The 22,415-nt window shown below is 49.6% G+C and overlaps 1 protein-coding gene across 1 annotated transcript in view; it reads right to left on the bottom strand.

Moving 5' to 3' along the window:
* Positions 1–22,415, bottom strand: part of RAB3A (RAB3A, member RAS oncogene family) — an 86,451-nt gene that overhangs the window by 7,145 nt on the left and 56,891 nt on the right. Inside the window, exons 3-4 of the mRNA XM_075352493.1 lie at positions 21,539–21,657; positions 8,033–8,157 (exon numbers count right to left, since the gene is read on the bottom strand). Coding sequence (XP_075208608.1) covers positions 8,033–8,157; positions 21,539–21,657 — 244 coding nt within the window. The remainder of the gene's footprint in view (positions 1–8,032; positions 8,158–21,538; positions 21,658–22,415) is intronic.

Here is a 22,415-nt window from a genome sequence, read left to right as displayed (position 1 = left end):
CAAAAAAGTCGAACATTCTGCAATGGCCAAGTCAATCACCAGATCTTAACCCAATTGAGCATGCATTTCACTTGCTCAAATCCAGACTTAAGACGGAAAGACCCACAAACAAGCAAGACCTGAAGGCTGCAGCTGTAAAGGCCTGGCAAAGCATTAAGAAGGAGGAAACCCAGCGTTTGGTGATGTCCATGGGTTCCAGACTTAAGGCAGTGATTGCCTCCAAAGGATTCGCAACAAAATATTGAAAATAAAAATATTTTGTTTGGGTTTGGTTTATTTGTCCAATTACTTTTGACCTCCTAAAATGTGGAGTGTTTGTAAAGAAATGCGTACAATTCCTACAATTTCTATCAGATATTTTTGTTCAAACCTTCAAATTAAACGTTACAATCTGCACTTGAATTCTGTTGTAGAGGTTTCATTTCAAATCCAATGTGGTGGCATGCAGAGCCCAACTCGCGAAAATTGTGACACTGTCCAAATATTTCTGGACCTAACATATATATATATATATATATATATATATATATATATATTTTCATTCATTCATATTCACTGCTACCCCTGCCCATAAACAGTACCGGTGTCTCTGACGCCCCCTCCCTGTGTGACAGCGTATGACTGCTTGGAATCACGCACACTGTATGCCTCTCTATAGTGGTGTAAATATAAAATTGGAGTAGGGTCCCCTATTTTGTGATACCCAGGACAGAAAGCATTCGGAAGGGGACCGCACGCCATTTCTTAAATTTTTTTATTTAACCCTAGAACGCATACCTGGGGCCTTGCAGGCCTGCTAGGTTACTTGATTTCTATTGTAGATTTCTATGGTTGCGCGTTCTAGGGTTAAATCATTTTTAAACAAGAGCTGCATAGGGTCCCTCTTGTTTTAATACATAGCCAAGATAAGCACACGGCTGGAGGGTGTAGCCTGTAGCCATATGCTTTATCTGTGCTGGGCATCATAATAAGGGGGACCCTACACCAATTTTTAAATTAATTTTTTTTTTCACCACTATAGATACAAAGACAGAATTTGTGATTGTAAGCTGTCAGACATGCTATCACACAGTGTGGGAGCACAGTCTGACTGCAACCAATCAAAGACACCGGGATTGCCGGTGGGCGTGGTAAGCAGTAAATATGTATGAGGATAATGAGCGGCCCCGAAGTAGTGTTAAAGCCTGGCGAGACTCTAAGTATAATGCTCCCTATTTTATTTCTTTTTCCTTCATTTATTTTTTTAATTACCCGGGTGGCCAAATCCAGATAGTTTTACACGGGGTTCCCTGAGAACTTCCTGTTTGGGGTTGGTGCAAGGATATTAGGTATCCCTATGGATCCTGAATTTTACTGTCTGGGTTGGCCCATCACTAGCTGCTACTGTAGCTCACAGGGGATTGGCTGTGGGAATATACACTTATAGAAAAAAATATAAAAATAATAGAAAAAAAAATATTGCGCTTTACTTACCCTGTCCGGGTCCAAAACTAAGTATCCACAGCTCCTCCAGATGTCTGCTGTGGTCTGCAGTGATGACAACAACAGAGCACAGCAGCTCTACTTGTGTAGACCATGCAAGCTGCAGAACTCACTGACTGCCTACAACACTGTCACAGCCCTTTCAGAATTTTGTTTTCCTACAGGTTCTTTTAGGAGTAAAAAAACTAAATTCTGCTTTACTTAACTTGGCTAGGTCCAGCCATCTACGCAGACATAGCTGGACAGACACAAGAAATTGCGGTGGAGACTCAACTCTGTACCCAAACAGGGTAAGTAGAGCAAAAAAGTTTTTTTTTTACTACTAAAAAACCTATGGGGGGAAAAATTCTGAAAGGGGATTATCCTTTAAAGACAGTTTTGCCAAATTATCATTCTGCCTACAGCACCTCTCTGCATACATGGGGCTAAGCCATGTATGTGTGTGGCATCAATCTCCTGAGAGTTAATTGATCGAGCATAGTGTCATTTTTTTCCTCCTAAATCTGCCACCTTCAAAATCCTGGTTTTTCATCTGGACAAAAATATGCAAGAGGATTGACTGCGGCTATAAATGGACGAGGCTAAATAATAGCAGTCATGTTCAAATTAAATGACAGCCATTTAAAAAGGGAAAAAAAGAGAATTTTGTTTACTTACCGTAAATTCTTTTTCTTATAGTTCCGTATTGGGAGACCCAGACATTGGGTGTATAGCTTCTGCCTCCGGAGGACACAGAAAGTACTACACTCAAAAGTGTAGCTCCTCCCTCTGAGCTTATACACCCCCTGGAGAACCAGATCTAGCCAGTTTAGTGCAAAAGCTGAAGGAGAATAGCCACCCAGAAGTAAAAACAGAGCAAGAACCGGAACAACCGGAGACTCTGTCCACGACAACAGCCGGTGATAACACACGAAACAAGAAAATTGCCAACAGGGAGGGTGCTGGGTCTCCCAATACGGAACTATAAGAAAAAGAATTTACGGTAAGTAACAAAATTCTCTTTTTCTTTATCGTTCCTTTGGGAGACCCAGACCATGGGACGTTCCAAAGCTGTCCCTGGGTGGGAATAAACAGAAAAAAACTAAGAAGTAGGCGGAGCCTAACTTCCCAAGTGGGCGACAGCCGCCTGAAGGATGCGTCTGCCCAAGCTCGCATCTGCCGAAGCATGAGCATGCACTTGGTAGTGCTTCGAAAAGGTATGCAGGCTAGTCCAAGTGGCAGCCTGACAGACTTGTTGAGCCGTAGCCTGGTGCCTAAAAGCCCAAGAGGCACCGACAGCTCTGGTCGAGTGTGCTTTGATCCCCGGCGGTTGAGGCACCTGAGTACTCTGGTAGGCATCCGAAATGGTCGATCTAATCCAACGGGCCAAGGTCGGCTTAGAAACAGAGAGACCCTTGCGCCGCCCTGTGGTTAGCACAAAAAGAGAGGTGCACCGAATAAGCGCAGTGGTGCGAGCCACATAAATCCGGAGAGCACGCACCAGATCTAGAGTATGCAGCGCTTTCTCAAGGCGATGAACAGGGGCCGGACAGAAGGAAGGCAAGGAAATATCCTGGTTAAGGTGGAAGGGAGAGACCACCTTAGGAAGAAAGTCCGGGGTCGGACGGAGAACTACCTTGTCTTGGTGAAAAAACAAAAAAGGTGACTCCGAGGAGAGCGCAGCCAAATCAGAGATTCTCCTGAGAGAAGTTATGGCAACTAGAAAGGCCACCTTTTGAGAAAGACGATACAAAGAAACCTCCCTAAGAGGCTCAAAGGGGGGTTTCTGCAATACCGTGAGGACCAAGTTAAGGTCCCAGGGATCCAAGGGCCGCCGATAAGGCGGAATGATGTGAGACGCACCTTGCATGAAGGTGCGGACCTGAGCCAGCCAGGCGAAACGCCGCTGGAACAGCACTGGCAGAGCTGAGACTTGTCCCTTGAGAGAGTTGAGGGATAGTCCTAGCTGCAGACCGGACTGTAGAAAAGACAGAAGGGTCGGCAAGGAAAAAGGCCAAGGAGAATGGCCGGAAGAGCGACACCAGGACAGGAAAATCTTCCAAGTCCTGTGATAGATCTTGGCAAAGGAAGACTTACGGGCCCGAGTCATAGTGGAGATGACTTCAGGGGGGATACCAGAAGCCGTCAAGATCCAGGACTCAAGAGCCACGCCGTCAATCTGAGAGCCGCAGAATTCTGGCGGAAAAACGGACCTTGTGAGAGAAGGTCTGGACGGTCCGGAAGATGCCACGGCACCTCTACGGACAGATGGAGCAGGTCTGGGTACCAAGCTCGCCTGGGCCAGTCCGGAGCAATGAGGATGACTCGACGGCCCTCCATTCTGATCTTGCGCAGAACTCTGGGCAAGAGAGCTAGAGGGGGAAACACGTAGGACAGACGAAACTGGGACCAGTCTTGAACCAGAGCGTCCGCCGCAAAGGCCTGAGGATCGTGGCAGCGAGCCACGTAAACCGGAACCTTGTTGTTGTAACGGGATGCCATTAAGTCCACTTCCGGAGTGCCCCACTTGCGGCAGATTGACTGAAACACTGCCGGATTCAGGGACCACTCGCCACTGTCCACGGTTTGACGGCTGAGATAATCTGCTTCCCAGTTTTCCACGCCTGGGATGTGGACTGCGGATATGGTGGACTTGGAGTCCTCCGTCCATTGAAGGATACGTTGAACCTCCAACATTGCCAGGCGGCTGCGTGTCCCGCCTTGCTGATTGATGTAGGCAACCGCTGTCGCGTTGTCTGACTGGACTCGGATGTGCTTGCCCGCCAACAGGTGGTGAAAGGCTAGGAGAGCTAGAAGCACAGCTCTGGTTTCCAGCACATTGATCGAGAGGGCTGACTCGGACGGAGTCCAAGTGCCCTGCGCTCGGTGGTGGAGACATACCGCTCCCCAGCCGGATAGACTGGCATCCGTGGTGAGGATCAGCCAGGACGGGGCCAGGAAGGAGCGCCCCTGAGACAGAGAGGGGGGCCGAAGCCACCACTGAAGAGAGCTCCTGGTCTGTGGCGACAGAGCCACCAGCCTGTGCAAGGAGGAAGGCCGCTTGTCCCAACAGCGGAGAATGTCCAGCTGCAGAGGACGCAGATGGAACTGGGCAAAGGGAACAGCCTCCATTGACGCCACCATCTGACCCAGCACCTGCATCAGGTGCCTGATGGAATAACGGCGCGGCCTCAGCAGAGAGTGCACCGCCAGTTGGAGGGACTGCTGTTTGACTAAGGGCAGCTTCACAAGTGCCGGCAGAGTCTCGAACTGCATCCCTAGGTACGTGAGACTCTGGGTCGGAGTCAGAGTGGATTTGGGCAGATTGACAAGCCACCCGAATTGGGCTAGAGTGGCGAGAGTGAGCGAGACACTCCGCTGACAGTCTGCGCTGGATGAAGCCTTGACTAGAAGGTCGTCCAGGTAAGGAATCACTGCCAACCCCTGGAGGTGCAGAACCGCAACCACTGCTGCCATGACCTTGGTGAATACCCGAGGGGCCGTGGCTAACCCGAAGGGGAGAGCCAGGAATTGGAAATGTTCCTCTCCGATTGCAAAACGTAGCCAACGCTGGTGAAACTGCAATTGGCACATGCAGATAGGCATCTCTGATGTCGATGGATGCCAGGAAATCCCCTTGTGTCATTGAGGCAATGACTGATCGCAGAGACTCCATGCGAAAATGCCGCACCTGAACATGCTTGTTGAGAAGCTTGAGATCCAGGATGGGCCGGAAGGAACCGTCCTTTTTGGGGACTAGGAAGAGATTTGAGTAGAAACCTCTGAACCGTTCCCGGGCGGGAACCGGTACAATTACTCCGTTGGCCTGCAAGGATGCCACGGCCTGAGAGAAGGCGGCGGCCTTGGAGCAGGGGGGAGTTGACAGAAAAAATCTGTTTGGCAGGCTGGAAGAGAATTCTATCCTGTAGCCGTGGGAGATGATATCCCGCACCCACTGATCGGAGACGTGTTGAAACCACACGTCGCCAAAGTGGGAGAGCCTGCCACCGACTAAGGACGTTGCTGGCGCGGACAGATAGTCAAGAGGAGGCTGCCTTAGTGGCAGCAGCTCCTGCGGTCTTCTGTGGACGCGCTTTTGTGCGCCAGCTGGATTTGTGGTCCTTGGCTGAGATAGTGGATGAGGCCGAGGGCTTAGAGGACGACCAGTTGGAGGAACGAAAGGAACTAAACCTCGACTGATTCCTACCCTGGACAGGTTTCCTGGTTTTGGTTTGTGGCATGGAAGTACTCTTCCCGCCAGTAGCCTCCTTAATAATTTCATCCAGCTGTTCACCGAACAGCCTGGACCCAGCAAAAGGGAGTCCAGCAAGGAACTTCTTCGAGGAAGCATCTGCCTTCCACTCTCGAAGCCACAGGATCCTGCGGATAGCGAGGGAATTAGCCGAAGCCACCGCAGTGCGGTGAGAAGCCTCCAGCATGGCAGACATGGCATAGGATGAAAAAGCTGAAGCTTGGGAAGTTAAAGCAAGCATTTCGGGCATAGATTCCCTGGCGAGGGAATGCATCTCCTCTAGAGAAGCAGAGATGGCTTTGAGAGCCCACACTGCTGCAAAAGTTGGGGAGAACGAGGCCCCTGCCGCCTCATATACAGATTTGGCCAGAAGGTCGACCTGGCGGTCAGTGGAGAGGTGCCATCAGCCACTGATACAACGGTCCGGGCTGATAGCCTAGACACCGGAGGGTCTACCTTTGGTGAATGAGCCCACTCCTTGACCACCTCAGGTGGAAATGGAAACCGGTCATCAGAATCACGCTTTGGGAAGCGTTTGTCAGGACAGGCCCTAGGCTTGGACACAGCGGCCTGAAAACTGGAGTGGTTAAAGAACACACTCTTTGTCCTCTTAGGCGAGGTAAATTGGTGCTTTTCTGCCAGAGAGGGTTGCTCCTCTGATACTGGCGGATTGAGATCCAGTACAGAATTAATGGACGCAATCAAATCACTAACATCTGAGTCACTTTCGGACAGATCAATGGGGCACATGGAGGTAGCCTCCGAGCCCCCTGTAAAGGCATCCTCCTCGTCCCGCGAGTCAGCGTCTGAAACAGAGCCGCGGGACGAGGAAGGAGAGGGAGCCCTGCGTCTCATTTTAGGAGGACGGGGTCTGGGACCATATGATGAATCCTCTGTGAGCTCCGCTGAGAGAGCCCTAGCAGCAGAGGCACCCTGTGAAGGGGGCTGATGCATGTTCAGCAAAGTCCTGGACAGCTGTCCCATGGAGTCGGCAAAAGACTGGGAGATAGACCTAGCTAAGGATTGTACCCAAGCCGGGGGTTCAGCCACAGGGACCGGAGCAGCCTGAGAGACCACTGGGGGGGCGATTCCAGGCTGAGGCATCGTCAGGTTAGAGCAGGCATCACAATGTGGATAGGTGCTCGGTTCAGGCAGTAGGAGCTTACATGCAGTGCATACTGAATACAGCTTTGGAGCCTTGCTCCTCGTGTGAGACATGTTGCTGAAGTGGGGGCTCTGCCAGAATGACCCCCAGAGAGTATATACAGAAGGTCCACAACCAGAGGTTGTGGCTTACCAGACCGCTGGAGCGGTGTTGTGTGCCCTCCAGATCCCAAAGCCCGGACCCCCAAGCACCTCAGCAGGGATGCTGCAGCCAGCGCTGATCGCAGGGAAGAACGCTGAGAAAATGGCGCCGAAGCGAAGAGAGGGGGCTGGACCTACTCTGAGAGCGGGATCTGGAGGGCCAAGGAGACCTACAGGCGAGGAGTCATGTACTCAGAGAGGAGTGTCCCTCCCCTGTGCAGAACGGCCGCTGGGCGGAGCCGCACTGTCCCTCTGCATGAATGACATGCGAGGGCAGTGAAACCGAAAGTAGGCCTCCGGCGAATCCGGGGCCTAAATTTGAGCGGTGCGATCGGCGCGGTTCTCAGGCGACAGCCAGAGAACCCGCCGGAAATGTCACAAAAATCACTCAGCACACTCTCCCCCAACAATAAAGTACAAGGGACCCCCATATATAAACGTCTCAGGTACTTAGCTTGCTGAGACGCAGGGTTCCAAGTCCCTGGGGGCGAGTTCTCTGGTCCAGCAGGATCCTGAAGGGCTGCGGATGGAGACCGGTCTCCTGCCAAGCATGGAGAACCGTGCTGGCTCCCACTTCAAGCCAGAGCCCGGAGGGATGGTGAAGGAGCACGGCATGTAAGGCTCCAGCCTTGGAATCAACCTTAACAGCACCGCCGACACAGTGGGGTGAGAAGGGACATGCCGGGTGTCCAAGCTTGGACCCGCTTTTCTTCAAACTCTTTCCAAAAATGAAAAATCAGATGAGAATGCATGTGTGGATGTATGCCTCCTGAACACAAAGCGATAAACTGGCTAGATCTGGTTCTCCAGGGGGTGTATAAGCTCAGAGGGAGGAGCTACACTTTTGAGTGTAGTACTTTGTGTGCCCTCCGGAGGCAGAAGCTATACACCCAATGTCTGGGTCTCCCATAGGAACAATAAAGAAATATAAGCATATAAGTGAATAACACTAACTAACCCTACTCCTAACCTTTCATTGGGCTCAGCAGTGCTTACAATGGTAACGTGTCTTACCCAGATGGTCTGCCAGCTGTCTTCCCCGCTCTGATGACACGACCCTTTCGTCCTCCATGTCACATTTGTTACCAACCAATAAAACTTGAGCATTGTCCCAGGAATATGTTTTGATCTGAGTTGACCTAGGAAGGTAATTCAAATGACAAAGTTTCACTACAGACATTAGCTAATGGGTCATACAAGCAAAACCAAAAGCCTCATTAACCGTTGAGGATTTACGTCTTAACGTAGTCCACGTACATGAATGTGCTCTAGAGCAAATGCAGTATAAAGTGGTGGTGGAAGACCCCAGCTCTATGATACCATATGATTTATCAAGGTAAAAGAATTTAGGGTCATAAAACAATCTTTGATTTTTTATGGAGCTATGTTCCTATTTAGACTAGATTTACTAAATCCATGGGTCTGCAGTCTCCATGTGTCACTCTATGTGACTGTAGACTTGTGAAGATTCGTCGGTATCCAAGCCGGGAACGGCAGTCACGAGTGACGATATGCCTACTCTTGGCCAGAATTCAACTAGATGGGCACAGTCGTTCGATACACTTGCATTGAGAGAGGCCTCGCCCATCTAGTTGGATCCTGGCCGGGAGTAATCCCATTGCATACCTGCAGCCACATGATCACAGATCCCACCTCTGACACTGGTTAATCTTTCCAGCGCACAGCGTGTGTGATGTGAGGATTCACAAGTTTGCAGTCACAGAGTGACACATAGAGACTGCAGACCTGTGGAATTAGACCGAATATGCCTTTTAAAGAGAAACCATAAGCATGATTTCACACCCCAAACTATGTGGATGTAGTTCTTTTAAAGACAAGTCCTACAATACCTTTACAAGGATAGTCTGAGCCTTCATAACTCAGAAATCAGCGTTTAATATGCAAATCAAGACTAACTATGGTAGAGCTGAAGCCTCTATCACTCCTTAAAGGGAACCTGTCACCAGTTTTTTGCCCTATAAGCTGCGGTCACCACCAGTGGGCTCTTATATACAGTATTCTAACATGCTGTATATAAGAGCCAAGGTCGCTGTGTAGAACATAAAAAACACTTTATAATCCTAACCTAAACCGGTCGCTGTGGGTGAAATGGGCATCTACGTCCTTCGGTGACGGCGCCTCCTCTTTCGGCCATCTTTGTCCTCTATCTTCTGAAGCATAGGAGCATGACGCGTCCGACGTCATACACACTTGCCGGCATTCAGGTCCTGAGCAGGCGCACTTTGATCTGCCCTAAGCAGGGCAGATCAAAGTATTGTAGTGCGCATGCGCGGGACCGGCAACTGTGTAATGACGTAGGACGTGTCATGCACACAGGCTTCATAAGGAGGACGAAGATGGCCGAAATAAGAGGCGCCGGCACCGGAGGATGAAGACGCCCATTTGAGCCACATCTACAGCAGAGACTGGTTTAGGTGAGTATTTATAAAGTGTTTTTTATGTTCTACACAGCGGTCTGGGCTCTTATATACAGCATGTTAGAATGCTGCATATAAGAGCCCACTGGTGGTGGCCGCAGCTTATAGGGCAAAAAAAAGGTGACAGGTTCCCTTTAACCCTAGAAGGCATACCTGGGGCTTCGCAGGCCTGCTAGGTCATTTGTTTTCTATGGTAGATTGAATTGCTTGCACGTTCTAGGGTTAATGAACTTTATACATATGGCCTTGTTGTTCAAGTGTCTAGTTGCTATTTATAACAAGGTCAGTTTTACTGTTCAACAACTTAAATGAATGAGGGTCATAATATAACTTGTTTAGTGAACACATAAGCCAACCGTTTCCACCTTAAAAGTACCTGAACCAAGAAATGTCCATGGACTTATTTGTCTAAAATAACAACATGCAAAAATAAATTTCAGACCAAGAAATTAACACATAACCCCTGAGAGGATACCTGTGATAAAGAAACAAAATATGATTTTGCTGATACATAAATAAAAAAAATGGTTGGGGTCAACTACACAAAAGAAAGTTCACTAGAAACATGTATCAGAAAGAGGGCGTGTGTACGTGGTAATATATATATATATATATATATATATATATATATATATATATATATATATACACATACATATATATACATATATATATATACATATATACACACACACATACACATATATATATATATATATATATATATATATATATATATATATATATTGGTCTAAACAAGTAAGGTAGGGCATAAAATAATAATTCAGCATATCACATAAATCAAATGGAGTAAAATGCACTTTCAAACAAAGGACATATCATGCAATAGAAAACATCACAACAGTTAAGAACTCACAGAATCTGACGTGCGTTTCGCTCAAGGCTTTCTCAAGAAGTGAATAGAATACAGATTTATAAAGCTTATACATGTTGTCTCATCCAATAGGTATTTAGCAATCATGGTAGATAAGGTGCAGATGTATAGGTAACTAATGATTGGCCAAAAGGAAAAATGGGGGATATGTTTTAATTGAAAAACAGACCATGTGATATAAGAGAGAGATTTAATAGGTAGTATGGAAAGGAAGTGACATGGATTACTGTGTACACCAATTTCAAATAGGGGTGCGTCCCACTGTGGAATACACACAAAAATGAAGGGAATTTTGTTTACTTACCGTAAATTCCTTTTCTTCTAGCTCTAATTGGGAGACCCAGACAATTGGGTGTATAGGCTATGCCTCCGGAGGCCGCACAAAGTACTACACTTAAAAGTGTTAGGCCCCTCCCCTTCTGCCTATACACCCCCCGTGCTCCCACGGGCTCCTCAGTTTTGGTGCAAAAGCAAGAAGGAGGAAAAATAATTATAAACTGGTTTAAAGTAACTTCAATCCGAAGGAAAACTCGGAGAACTGAAACCATTCAACATGAACAACATGTGTACTCAAAAAAACAGGGGCGGGTGCTGGGTCTCCCAATTAGAGCTAGAAGAAAAGGAATTTACGGTAAGTAAACAAAATTCCCTTCTTCTTTTTCGCTCTATTGGGAGACCCAGACAATTGGGACGTCCAAAAGCAGTCCCTGGGTGGGTAAAATAATACCTCGTAAGAGAGCCGTAAAACGGCCCTTTCCTACAGGTGGGCAACCGCCGCCTGAAGGACTCGTCTACCTAGGCTGGCATCCGCCGCAGCATAGGTATGCACCTGATAGTGCTTCGTGAAAGTGTGCAGGCTCGACCAGGTAGCCGCCTGACACACCTGTTGAGCCGTAGCCTGGTGCCTCAAAGCCCAGGACGCTCCCACGGCTCTGGTAGAATGGGCCTTCAGCCCTGAGGGAACCGGAAGCCCAGCCGAACGGTAAGCTTCGATAATTGGCTCCTTGATCCACCGAGCCAGGGTTGATTTGGAAGCCTGTGACCCTTTACGCTGGCCAGCGACAAGGACAAAGAGTGCATCCGAGCGGCGCAGGGGCGCCGTACGAGAAATGTAGAGTCTGAGTGCTCTCACCAGATCTAACAAGTGCAAATCCTTTTCACATTGGTGAACTGGATGAGGATAAAAAGAGGGTAAGGAAATATCCTGATTGAGATGAAAGGGGGATACCACCTTAGGGAGAAATTCCGGAACCGGACGTAGAACCACCTTGTCCTGGTGAAAAACCAGAAAAGGGGCTTTGCACGACAACGCTGCTAGCTCAGACACTCTCCGAAGAGAAGTGACTGCTACTAGAAAAACCACTTTCTGCGAAAGTCGTGAGAGAGAGATATCTCTCATTGGCTCGAATGGTGGTTTCTGAAGAACCATCAGCACCCTGTTTAGATCCCAGGGTTCTAACGGCCGCTTGTAAGGTGGAACGATGTGACAAACTCCCTGCAGGAACGTGCGTACCTGTGGAAGTCTAGCTAGGCGCTTCTGGAAAAACACAGAGAGCGCTGAAACTTGTCCCTTAAGGGAACCGAGCGACAAACCCTTTTCCAGTCCAGATTGAAGGAAGGACAGAAAAGTAGGTAATGCAAATGGCCAGGGAGAAAAACCCTGAGCAGAACACCACGACAGGAAAATTTTCCACGTCCTGTGATAAATCTTGGCGGACGTTGGTTTCCTAGCCTGTCTCATAGTGGCAATGACTTTTTGAGATAACCCTGAAGACGCTAGGATCCAGGACTCAATGGCCACACAGTCAGGTTGAGGGCCGCAGAATTCAGATGGAAAAACGGCCCTTGAGACAGCAAGTCTGGTCGGTCTGGTAGTGCCCACGGTTGGCCGACCGTGAGATGCCACAGATCCGGGTACCACGACCTCCTCGGCCAGTCTGGAGCGACGAGGATGGCGCGGTGGCAGTCGGCCCTGATCTTGCGTAACACTCTGGGCAACAGTGCCAGCGGAGGAAACACATAAGGGAGCTGAAACTGCGACCAATCCTGAACTAAGGCGTCTGCCGCCAGAGCTCTGGGATCTTGAGACCGTGCCATGAACGTTGGTACCTTGTTGTTGTGCCGGGACGCCATGAGGTCGACGTCCGGCACCCCCCAGCGGCAACAGATCTCCTGAAACACGTCCGGGTGAAGGGACCATTCCCCTGCGTCCATGCCCTGGCGACTGAGATAATCTGCTTCCCAGTTTTCCACGCCTGGGATGTGAACTGCGGATATGGTGGAGGCCGTGGCTTCCACCCACATCAAAATCCGCCGGACTTCCTGGAAGGCTTGCCGACTGCGTGTGCCGCCTTGGTGGTTGATGTATGCCACCGCTGTGGAATTGTCCGACTGAATTCGGATCTGCTTGCCTTCCAGCCACTGCTGGAACGCTTTCAGGGCAAGATACACTGCCCGAATTTCCAGAACATTGATCTGAAGCGAGGACTCTTGCTGGGTCCACGTACCCTGAGCCCTGTGGTGGAGAAAAACCGCTCCCCACCCTGACAGACTCGCGTCCGTCGTGACCACCTCCCAGGATGGGGGTAGGAAGGATTTCCCCTTTGATAATGAAGTGGGAAGAAGCCACCACCGAAGGGAAGCTTTGGTCGCCTGAGAGAGGGAGACGGTCCTGTCGAGGGACGTCGGCTTCCTGTCCCATTTGCGTAGGATGTCCCATTGAAGAGGACGCAGGTGAAACTGCGCGAAAGGGACTGCTTCCATTGCTGCCACCATCTTCCCCAGGAAGTGCATGAGGCGCCTCAAGGGGTGTGACTGGCCTTGAAGGAGAGATTGTACCCCTGTCTGTAGTGACCGCTGCTTGATCAGCGGAAGCTTCACTATCGCTGAGAGGGTATGAAACTCCATGCCAAGGTATGTGAGTGATTGGGCCGGTGTCAGATTTGACTTTGGAAAATTGATGATCCACCCGAAACTCTGGAGAGTCTCCAGGGTAGCGTCGAGGCTGTGTTGGCATGCCTCTTGAGAGGGTGCCTTGATCAACAGATCGTCCAAGTACGGGATCACCGAGTGACCCTGAGAATGGAGGACCGCTACTACAGTAGCCATAACCTTGGTGAAAACCCGTGGGGCTGTTGCCAGGCCGAATGGCAGTGCCACGAACTGCAGGTGTTCGTTTCCTATGGCGAAGCGCAAGAAGCGCTGGTGCTCTGGGGCAACCGGAACGTGGAGATAAGCATCTTTGATATCGATCGATGCAAGGAAATCTCCTTGGGACATTGAGGCGATGACGGAGCGAAGGGATTCCATCCGGAACCGCCTGGTCTTTACGTGTTTGTTGAGAAGTTTCAGGTCTAGGACAGGACGGAAAGACCCGTCCTTCTTTGGGACCACAAACAAGTTGGAGTAAAAACCGTGGCCCTGTTGATGAAGAGGAACAGGGACCACCACTCCTTCTGCCTTCAGAGTGCCCAGCGCCTGCAGAAGAGCCTCGGCTCTCTCGGGAGGCGGAGAAGACCTGAAGAATCGAGTCGGGGGACGAGAGATGAACTCTATCTTGTAACCGTGAGACAGAATGTCTCTCACCCAGCGGTCTTTTATTTGTGGCAGCCAGGCGTCGCAAAAGCGGGAGAGCCTGCCACCGACCGAGGATGCTACTAGAGGAGGTCGAAAGTCATGAGGAAGCCGCCTTGTTAGCGGTGCCTCCAATGTTCTTTTTAGGACGTGACTTAGACCGCCATGCATCAGAGTTCCTTTGTTCTTTCTGAGACCTTTTGGACGAGGAGAATTGGGACCTGCCCGCGCCCCGAAAGGACCGAAACCTCGCCTGCCCTCTCCTCTGTTGGGGAATGTTCTGTTTGGGCTGGGGTAAGGATGTATCCTTTCCCTTGGATTGTTTGATGATTTCATCCAGACGCTCGCCAAACAGCCTGTCGCCAGAAATTGGCAAACTGGTTAAGCGCTTTTTGGAAGCAGAATCTGCCTTCCATTCCCGTAGCCACAAGGCCCTGCGGAGTACCACCGAATTGGCGGTCGCCACCGCCGTACGGCTCACAGAGTCCAGGACAGCATTAATAGCGTAAGACGCAATTGCCGAGGTCTGGGTGGTAATGGATGCCACTTGTGGCGCGGCCGTGCAAGTGGCTGCTTCAATTTGCGCTTGACCTGCTGAGATAGCTTGCAGCGCCCATACGGCTGCAAATGCTGGGGCAAAAGAAGCTCCGATAGCTTCATAGATGGATTTCAACCAGAGCTCCATCTGCCTGTCAGTGGCATCTTTGAGCGAGGCCCCATCTTCCACTGCAAGTATGGATCTAGCCGCCAGTCTGGAGATTGGAGGATCCACTTTGGGACATTGAGTCCAACCTTTAACCACGTCCGGGGGGAAAGGATAACGTGTATCCTTAAGGCGCTTAGAAAAACGCTTATCTGGACAAGCATGGTGATTCTGGATTGCCTCTCTGAAATCAGAGTGGTCTAGAAACATACTCTGTGTCCGCTTGGGAAACCTGAAACGAAATTTCTCCTGCTGAGAAGCTGACTCCTCCGCCGGAGGGGCTGAGGGAGAAATATCCAGCAACTGATGGATGGACGCAATAAGATCGTTCACTATGGCGTCCCCGTCTGGAGTATTAAGATTGAGAGCGCTCTCAGGATCAGAATCCTGATCAGCTGTCTCCGCATCATCAACCAAAGATTCCCCCCGCTGAGACCCTAAACAATATGATGTCGAGGGAAATTCTAAGCGAGCCCGCTTAGTCAATCTGGGGCTGGGGTCTAAGTCAGAACCCTCAGACTGGGATGTAGGAGATACCCCGGGAGGACATTGTTGGTCCAACTGAGGGGGGCCCGGGAACAACGATTCAACAGGGTCCCGTTGCTGAGATACCGGCCTGGACTGCAAGGCTTCTAGTATCTTAGCCATAGTCTCAGAGAGTTTAGCAAACTCAGTCCCCGTCACCTGGACAGTGTCAACAGGTGTCTCCCCCTGGGCCCCTCTTAGCATAGGCTCCGGCTGAAGACGTGGCACAGGGGTCGAACACTGCACACAATGAGGGTCAGTGGAACCTGCCGGTAGTGGGGTCTTACAAGCGGCGCAGGCAGCATAATAAGCCTGTGTTTTGGCACCCCTGCCTTTTGTGGGCGCCATGCTATAGTTTTCCTTGAGTTACACAAAAGGGTATATAGCCAGAATGCACTGTGCTCATACAGTGTAAAGTATATATGATACACAAATAATGTACCAATACACTACAGCACCATGGGGCTAGCACCAACAGGTGCTGCTTACCAGCCGCCTAAAGCGGTTGTGAGGCCACCAGAGACCGTGTCTGGGTCTCCCAGGACTTGTCCCTCTTCTGCAGCGTCGGAGGAGCTGACAGGAATGGCTGCGGCGTCCTGACGAGATGAGGGAGCTGTGGGCGTGGCCGAGAAAGAGCGCGAACTGGTGCTCACACCGTGCACAGTGAGGGGGGTGGAGTATGTAAATCATACTCCAGCCCTCAGAGCTGCTCGCTCCGTGCAGCGTCCCGCCCTTCCCCCTGCCTGTCAGGGCTGAGGGTGGGAGAAAAGTAAACTAGGCCGCAAGGAAGCCGGGGACTCTAGTAATAAACGCGGCCGCCGTAAAAGCGCGGCCGGCGTGAAAGTCCCCGGCGAACTACAAGTCCCAGCCGCGCCGCAGTGTCCCATGGCAGCGGCGGTTAGTGCGGTAGCCCTTACATATAAACACACTCAGCGACGCTGAGTGTGTAATGGCACATATAGACCCGGTCAGCGCCGCGGTCCCCGGTGCACTAGCACACCCAGCAAAGCTGAGGTGATGCCGTGCGCGGTCCCCACAGGGATACAGAGTACCTCCAAGATGCAGGGCCATGTCCCTGAACGATACTCGGCTCCTATCCATCAGGCTCCACAGGAGTTGTGGATGGAGCACGGTCTCAGTGCCTGGAGACCGGTAAGATCCCACTTCACCCAGAGCCCAGAGGGGGATGGGGAAGGAAAGCAGCATGTGGGCTCCAGCCTCCGTACCCGCAATGGATACCTCAACCTTAACAACACCGCCGACAAGAGTGGGGTGAGAAGGGAGCATGCTGGGGCCCCTATATGGGCCCACTTTTCATCCATCCGACATAGTCAGCAGCTGCTGCTGACCAATCTGTGGAGCTGTGCTGTGTGTGTCTGACCTCCTTCGCACAAAGCAAAAAACTGAGGAGCCCGTGGGAGCACGGGGGGTGTATAGGCAGAAGGGGAGGGGCCTAACACTTTTAAGTGTAGTACTTTGTGTGGCCTCCGGAGGCATAGCCTATACACCCAATTGTCTGGGTCTCCCAATAGAGCGAAAAAGAAATTTAAAATTAGTGCCATGTAACATGCAAGTAACATTCCAATGCGGAACACATGTTTGCAAAAGCAAATGTCACCAGCCATGTGTGTCCCATGACTAATTTTAAGTATTATTATTATTATTTGATGTGCGTTCCAAAGTACACAGTAATACATGTCACTCCTTTCCTTACTACCTATTAAATCTATAAGTTACATCAAATGATCTGTTTTTCACATTAGTTACTTATACATTTGCACCTTATCTACCGTATTTTTCGGACCATAAGACGCACTTTTTTTCCCCCAAATGTTGGGGGAAAGTTGGGGGTGCGTCTTATGGTCTGACTATAGGGCTGCGGCCGGGAATGAGGGTGCTGCGGGTCATCGGGGGCACGAGCAGGCAGCAGCAGCGCCTGCTCGTGACCACGTGGGCCCGCTCATTACATATGCACGCCCATCCTCCCGCCCATCTCTCAGCGCTGAAGCCGGCACTGACAGGTGAGCGGAAGGATGAGCGGGGACGCGCGCATAGCAAAGAGCCGGCATGATCACCCCTGGCAATTACAGCCTGGAGTGATCATGTGCGGCTGTATTCACTGCCCCCTGCGCGTCATTACCAGCGCGGGGTGCAGTGAATCAGTACACTCACCCGTCCCCGTGTGTGGAGCCGCCCCCCTGCTGCACGCGATGACTTCCTGTCTGTGCCGGTCAGCTGATCGGCACAGACAGGAAGACATCGCGATGTTGCAGGGGAACGGCTCCACACACACAGATCAGCGTGCCAGAGAGGAAGATGTGATCGGTGCTGCAGGGAGTGAGGAAAAGGTGAGTATAAACGTTTATTTTTTTCTCTGTGCTATAGGATACAGGCCATATACCAGGATGGTATATGAGCACGATGGGAGTATATGAGCAGGCAGGATGGGAGGGCATGTGAACAGGCTGGATGGGAGGGCATGTGAACAGGCTGGATGGGAGGGCATGTGAACAGGCTTGATGGGGGGGTATGTGAACAGGCTGGATGGGGGGGCATGTGAACAGGCTGGATGGGGGGGGGGTATGTGAACAGGCTGGATGGGGGGGCATGTGAACAGGCTGGATGGGAGGGCATGTGAACAGGCTGGATGGGGGGGCATGTGAACAGGCTGGATGGGAGGGCATGTGAACAGGCTGGATGGGGGGGCATGTGAACAGGCTGGATGGGGGGGGGCATGTGAACAGGCTGGATGGGGGGGCATGTGAACAGGCTGGATGGGGGGGCATGTGAACAGGCTGGATGGGGGGTATGTGAACAGGCTGGATGGGGGGGCATGTGAACAGGCTGGATGGGGGGGCATGTGAACAGGCTGGATGGGGGGGCATGTGAACAGGCTGGATGGGGGGGCGTGTGAACAGGCTGGATGGGAGGGCGTGTGAACAGGCTGGATGGGGGGGGCATGTGAACAGGCTGGATGGGAGGGGTATGTGAACAGGCTGGATGGGGGGGGCATGTGAACAGGCTGGATGGGGGGGCATGTGAACAGGCTGGATGGGGGGGCATGTGAACAGGCTGGATGGGGGGGCATGTGAACAGGCTGGATGGGGGGGCATGTGAACAGGCTGGATGGGGGGGCATGTGAACAGGCTGGATGGGGGGGCATGTGAACAGGCTGGATGGGGGGGCATGTGAACAGGCTGGATGGGGGGGCATGTGAACAGGCTGGATGGGAGGGCATGTGAACAGGCTGGATGGGAGGGCATGTGAACAGGCTGGATGGGGGGGCATGTGAACAGGCTGGATGGGGGGGCATGTGAACAGGCTGGATGGGGGGGCATGTGAACAGGCTGGATGGGGGGGCATGTGAACAGGCTGGATGGGGGGGCATGTGAACAGGCTGGATGGGGGGGCATGTGAACAGGCTGGATGGGGGGGCATGTGAACAGGCTGGATGGGGGGGCATGTGAACAGGCTGGATGGGGGGGCATGTGAACAGGCTGGATGGGGGGGCATGTGAACAGGCTGGATGGGGGGGCATGTGAACAGGCTGGATGGGGGGGCATGTGAACAGGCTGGATGGGGGGGCATGTGAACAGGCTGGATGGGGGGGCATGTGAACAGGCTGGATGGGGGGGCATGTGAACAGGCTGGATGGGGGGGCATGTGAACAGGCTGGATGGGGGGGGCATGTGAACAGGCTGGATGGGGGGGGCATGTGAACAGGCTGGATGGGGGGGGGCATGTGAACAGGCTGGATGGGGGGGGCATGTGAACAGGCTGGATGGGGGGGGGCATGTGAACAGTCTGGATGGGGGGGGCATGTGAACAGGCTGGATGGGGGGGGCATGTGAACAGGCTGGATGGGGGGGGCATGTGAACAGGCTGGATGGGGGGGGCATGTGAACAGGCTGGATGGGGGGGGCATGTGAACAGGCTGGATGGGGGGGGCATGTGAACAGGCTGGATGGGGGGGGCATGTGAACAGGCTGGATGGGGGGGGCATGTGAACAGGCTGGATGGGGGGGGCATGTGAACAGGCTGGATGGGGGGGGCATGTGAACAGGCTGGATGGGGGGCATTGTGAACAGGCTGGATGGGGGGGGGGGGGGTATGTGAACAGGATGGATGGGGGTTTATAGCAGGATCATATACAAGGCAGGAGGATCATTACCAGGATGGGGTACCTTAGTAGAGAATTTGGGGACATTACCCCCATAACAGTGTCAGCAGCAGATCCTCGCCCTATAACAGTGTGTCAGGACCACATTTTTTGCTTAAAGTTTTATTTTCCCATTTTCCTCCTCTAAAACCAGGGTGCGTCTTATAGTCCGGTGCGTCTTATAGTCCGAAAAATACGGTACTTTGATTGCTAAATACCTATTGGATGAGATAGCATTTATAAACTTTACAAATCTATATTCTATTCGCTCCTTGAGAAAGCCTTGAGCGAAACACACGGAGTCTGTGGGCTCTTTACTCTTGTAATGTTTTCTATTGCATGATATGTCCTTTGTTTGATACTGCATTTTATTCTAGATTCCATTTAACTTATGTGATATCCTTAATTATTATTTTATGCTCTCTTACTTATTTGGACTACAATATACCGTATTTTTCGGCGTATAAGACGACTTTTTAACCCCTGAAAATCTTCTCAAAAGTCGGAGGTCGTCTTATACGCAGAGTGTCGTCTTATAGGTGTATAATTAGCCCTCCCTGTCTCCAAGACTATCAGAGCAGTAGCGCATCCCTTTGGCCTGCCATTGTATCCTATTACCTCCTTCTCTGCCCCTCAGGCACATAGAACCCTCCATGATCGCATCCGGTGCACGGGGCTGCTGTCTGCCGTCATGGCTTTACTGCAGTTGAATGCTTTACGGTGGCGGTGCAAAGCATTCAACTGCAATAAAGCGCTGACAGCAGCAGCGGCCCTGTGTATTGGATGCGATCATGGAGGGGTCTATGTGCCTGCGGTCCGCAAGAAGCACCCCTTGATGATCACATTCGGTGTATGGAGCCGCCACTGCTGTCATTGCTTTACAGCAATTGAATGCTTTGCGGCACCACCTCCGTAAAGCATTCAGCTGTAGTAAAGCCATGATGGCAGCCTACAAAGTTGGCTCCGTGCACCGGACTAGATCACCAAGAGGTCTATGTGCCTGAGGTCTGCAAGAAGCAGCTGAGGGCACTATGGGACCGGAGAAAAGGTGAGAATAATTTTTATTGCGTGTAAACAACAACATAATAGGTGACAAGAAGGGGACTAGTAGGAGGGAATTACTAAACAATGGGCACATTACTGCAGTGCACATTAATAAATAATGGGCACATTACTGTTGGGCACCTTACAAAACAATGGGCACATTACTTCAGGGAATACTACTAAACAATGGGCACATTACTAGAGGGCCCAAGGATGCGCACATTACTACAATGGGGAACAAGGATGGGGCACAATACATTTTATTGGGATCCATTTTTATTTCTGAAATTTTACAGTAGCTGCTGCATTATCCCACCATAGGCTTTTACTCGAGTCAATAAGATTTACCAGTTTTTTTGTGGTAAAATAGGGGCCTTGGCTTATACTTGAGAATATACGGTATATCCCAAACTATATTTTAACTGGAAAAGTTGGGGGTCATCTTATACGTCCAGCCGTCTTATACGCCGGAAAATATGGTATATTTATTACAATATGAGGTATACAATGGCCTGTTTCTGATATTTCTTTTTCCTGAACTTTCTTTTGTGTATTTGCCCTCCACCATTTTAATATATAATTTTTACTTAAGTATCATATTCTTTATAAATTTATCTGTATTGTAGATCTGCATTAAAATATCAATTACCATCTTGCCCGTTTTCCAGTGCCGCTTCGCTGCTCTTCTCACATTAATTTCGACTTATGATTGAACTGAAAGTCACTTTTACAGCATAAATCTATGGAGTGTCCGAACCAGGCTTTTAGGTGTACATTGTAAAAGATACTTCTGGTTCCCATATAAATACCAGTTTGATCTGAATAGGTGGAGCTAAAATCACTTTAGTCTAAAGTGGAGTGGAGTAGTCTAAAGTGGAGTGGAGCGGCGCTGGAAACCAGGGATGACAGCGATCAGTATTTCTACTAATGTACCTTCAGAGGACAACAAATTTAGAAAGGTTTAGGGAATAACACTTATCTTGGGAGTGCTTCTTTAAGAAACGCAAAAAAAAATAAAATCCCAGCTGTAACATTTTAAATTTTTCTCAACATTTGAGGCTTTAAACTAGTGCATACAGCAATTCTAAGGATCTAGTACATTTCAAAGAATTTTAAAGTAAATTAACACATGCACAGACACCTTTTATGCTGGTACCTGAGATTAGTACATTTCACTACTCACCAGTCCTGTACAGCATTGAACGATTCTTCATTGGTTATGTCATACATCAGGATGAAGCCCATAGCCCCCCGGTAGTATGCGGTGGTAATTGTCCTGTACCTTTCCTGTCCAGCTGTGTCCTGCAGAACAAAGTTTTGAGACCCATGTAAGTCAATATAACACCAACATAAATTAAGTTACAATATATTCAGAAACTTTTTTTTTTTACCCTTTCATTGCAGGATTTTTTTATTTTATTTTTTTAAATATTTTGTGACTTTAGTGGCCAAAGCAATTTTCACAGTTTTGACATTAACAAAACTGGAGAGTCCAAAAATAGTCTGGAAAATTTGAATCTGACGTGTCACTTTAGGCAACAACAAGTTTGGAATGCCTTTATGTATCACAATTAAGACTTTTCGTGATAGTGTACTTTAGATTAACTGTTAACATATATGTTAAAAAAAACAAAAACCTGAAAGGTATAATTTTTTTTATAAAAAATTTGCACTTTTTAAACTTTATGTGTGAAACAGATAATTATACCACACAAAATAGTTGACTAACATTTTCTATATGTCCACTTTATATTGACATCATTTGTTAAATATCCATTTATTTTGGGGGGGATTTTAGACTTCTATAAGTTTAGTAGTAATTTTTCAAATCTTTAATAAACTTTTAGAAACCTATTTTTTTAGGAGTTGATTCCGGTCTTAAGTGGGTTTAGAAGCCTCACAGAAATCACCCATTTTTTTTTTTTTTTTTTTAAAAAAAGCACCCCAAATGGTATTTAAAATAGAATTTAGAAAGTTTGTTAGCATTTGTGAAACACTTGAAAGGTTAATGCAAATTTGAAAGAAAAAAAAAGAAAAAAGGTCTTCCATTAAAATGTAGT

The sequence above is a fragment of the Anomaloglossus baeobatrachus genome, chromosome 1, assembly GCF_048569485.1.
Source record: "Anomaloglossus baeobatrachus isolate aAnoBae1 chromosome 1, aAnoBae1.hap1, whole genome shotgun sequence".
Taxonomy (NCBI): domain Eukaryota; kingdom Metazoa; phylum Chordata; class Amphibia; order Anura; family Aromobatidae; genus Anomaloglossus; species Anomaloglossus baeobatrachus.
This window is presented reverse-complemented; position numbering and strand designations above follow the sequence as displayed.